At 32.2% G+C, this 2,894-nt stretch overlaps 1 protein-coding gene across 2 annotated transcripts in view; it reads right to left on the reverse strand.

The window, feature by feature from the left end:
- Positions 1 to 2,894, reverse strand: part of cpne5a (copine Va) — a 92,631-nt gene that overhangs the window by 24,129 nt on the left and 65,608 nt on the right. For both annotated transcript variants that reach the window (XM_016542314.1, XM_016542313.1), the window contains 2 exons: positions 1,417 to 1,458; positions 1,045 to 1,120 (listed from right to left, as the gene is read on the reverse strand). In XM_016542314.1, coding sequence (XP_016397800.1) covers positions 1,045 to 1,120; positions 1,417 to 1,458 — 118 coding nt within the window. The remainder of the gene's footprint in view (positions 1 to 1,044; positions 1,121 to 1,416; positions 1,459 to 2,894) is intronic.

A 2,894-nucleotide genomic window follows, 5' to 3' on the forward strand; every position in this document is an offset into this window, starting at 1 on the left:
ACACACACACACACACACAACACATTTATACACACTCCTCACCTCTACATAGCTATCTGTTACGCTCTCCTCATTTCTCACATAAACACACACTTTGTACCCTGTCATGCATTGACGCATTTTCCTTGTTTTATTTTTTTTCTTGCTTTCTTCCATAAACCTTCAAAAGCAATCTCTCACACTCATTTGCTGCTGCTGTACTTGCTGGCAGACAAAATGTGATAATCGCAGAGAGCAAATAAGGGATACTTGAAATGGTGCAATTTTCATTGCTTGCTGAATCTCTCATGGAACAGATATTAAGAAAATCCATCTCAGTGCAAATGAAAACTCAAGTTCTTAGATAAAACATTAGATAATACATGTACAACATATTCCTACATTTTGTTCATTATTAACTAAAACCAGCTCCAACATGGCTGGTCCAAGTTGTCGGTTTAGACGGCACAGCATTAAAACAATATTATTGCAGTATTATTAATATTATATAAAATAATATCAACATTATAACAAAACATAATAATAATAGTAGTAGTAGTAGTAGTAGTTGTCTAAAAAGTAGTCAGAATACATTACCTAAAATGAGTAGATTACATTACTAACTACAGTTTTCATCATGTAATCCAGCTCTGTGTGTGTGTGTGTGTGTGTGTGTGTGTGTGTGTGTGTGAGACCCTGGACCACAAAACCAGTCATATGTATTCAGATGATACATAAATCTTTCTATTTCATTTTGTGGTCCAGGGTCACACATATATACATACAGTATATATATATATATACATACATACAAATTATGTACATTTTTTTTTACATAAACATATTATATACATTTTAAAACTTATTGGTGAAAAAACACTGAATATCAAGGTGATGTTCAAACTCTCACAGTCTCTCTCTTTTTTCCAAAGATAAGCTTTCATACACAAACATTTTTATTTCTTCTCTGACATCATAAATTCATGAATCTAGAATCACTCCTTTATCCATATACAATAAAGCCTCTGATGATCAATGGATCAGTATCTGCTTCAATGAACTCACCTCGTACACGTTGAACTGACTCTGACCACGAGAGAGCTCTCTGTAGCTGGTGGTGAACGCCCCGATAAAATCATGACTGAAGTACAAAGAACAACAATGAGACTCTTACGGTCTGTGATGATGAAGATAGATGGATTTGAACTTTTTTTATGAGATCTGGAGTGATCAGTATTTGTTACTGCCAAGCATTTTACAGCAGAGTTGACAGCACTGCAGAAAGCTAGAGGGAAATTTTGCCACTACGTTATCAAGGAAAAAATATGATTTGAAAAAATAAAGTGCCTTTGTGTAGGGTGTACCAAATGCATACATAGGAGAATATATTACATAAATGTGTAGTGTGGAAAAAAACAAACGTGCGTGTTTCTCTACCTGCCATCTCTGTCCCAGTCGTACACCTCCACTTTAATTGACCTGAAAAATGAAAAACAGTGCATTTAGAAACATGGTTTGCGATATTTCAGACACCGAAAAGAGAGCGATAGCTGAACTGATGGATGCTTTCTGAATAAAAAAGAGCTGAGAGGCTCGCTCTCACTGTGGTTTTCATCTCCATGCTAAAACCAACCAATTACAGGCCATTATCCAGACAGTGCACTCGGAATTAAACAGCGGTCGGCAGGGAATGAACTCCCGGGCTGTGACACGGAGCAGCCGTGGAGCGTCACTTCACCTGACAGGACGCAGGCGAGTTTCATTTAAACATTAATTACATCTGAAGTTTTGAATAATTAGAAACTCATTCTGTTTAAAGCAAGTTAACGCGATCAATTACACAGAGGCAGCTGAGATTTGTAGACTCGTTAATAAAAATGGCTTTCGAGGGTAATAGCTCTAAACGGTATTTGGCGCCAAAGCATGTCACACACTTGTTATCACAAAATGCAAGGATGTGCTTGAATTTACGGTTACGATGAAAATGAATGAACAAAAAACAGGCAACTGTAAAGATTACACACAATTCAGCCAATCATTCTTCTTCCCTGTTAATAACTAGCCTAATGTATGTTGTGTTTTGGATGCTGTTGTTCCTTGTTCACCCAAACATGAAAATTGTCTTCATTTACTCACCTTCATGTCATTCCAAAATCTGTATGACTTTCTTTCTTCTGTAGAACATAAGAGAAGATATTTTGAAGAATGTTTTAGCTTTTGTGTCCACGGCGCAAATGACAAGACAACATTGGATTCTATTGACTTTCATTTTGTGGACAATTAAAAAAACCTGATACATTCTTCAAAATATATATATATATATTTTTTTTTTTTTTTTTTTTTTTTTTTTTTTTTGTTGTTGTTTTAAGCATAAATCTTGCAAAAATGTATTGATTTTTTTTTTTAAATATAGATTTATTTATATTTATATTACTGGTTAAAAGAATAATTATGATTTTTTTCTTATCAATGCTGCATTTATTTGATCAAAATATTTTATGTAATATTTTATAGAAATATTATATAATGTAAATAATATAATAATGGTATTATGTAATATATCATTTTTTTAATTATTAGATTATATAAATATAATTTTTTGTGGAAACCATGATACACTAACGTTCAAAAGTTTGTGAAAAATATTTTTTTAAAGTAAATTAATACATCTATTCATTAATATTAATATCTCTGATATCTCAGTCTTGTTTTCCAGTAAAATATCTAAACATCCTTAAAACAAGACAAATTTGAATTTAAATAGTGAGGTTTATGCTATAAAAAAACTCCAGATTTTATCCCTTTTTTTAATTTTAATATCTTGCAATTTTGCTTCTCAAGTACATTTATGTGTAGATATTTCTGGAAAATAAGGCAAAAAATCCTGATAATAATAGTTTTTTTTTTTTTTTTTT

This window comes from Sinocyclocheilus rhinocerous, unplaced genomic scaffold, assembly GCF_001515625.1.
Source record: "Sinocyclocheilus rhinocerous isolate Xijiao unplaced genomic scaffold, SAMN03320098_v1.1 scaffold1600, whole genome shotgun sequence".
NCBI classification, from domain to species: Eukaryota; Metazoa; Chordata; class Actinopteri; order Cypriniformes; family Cyprinidae; genus Sinocyclocheilus; species Sinocyclocheilus rhinocerous.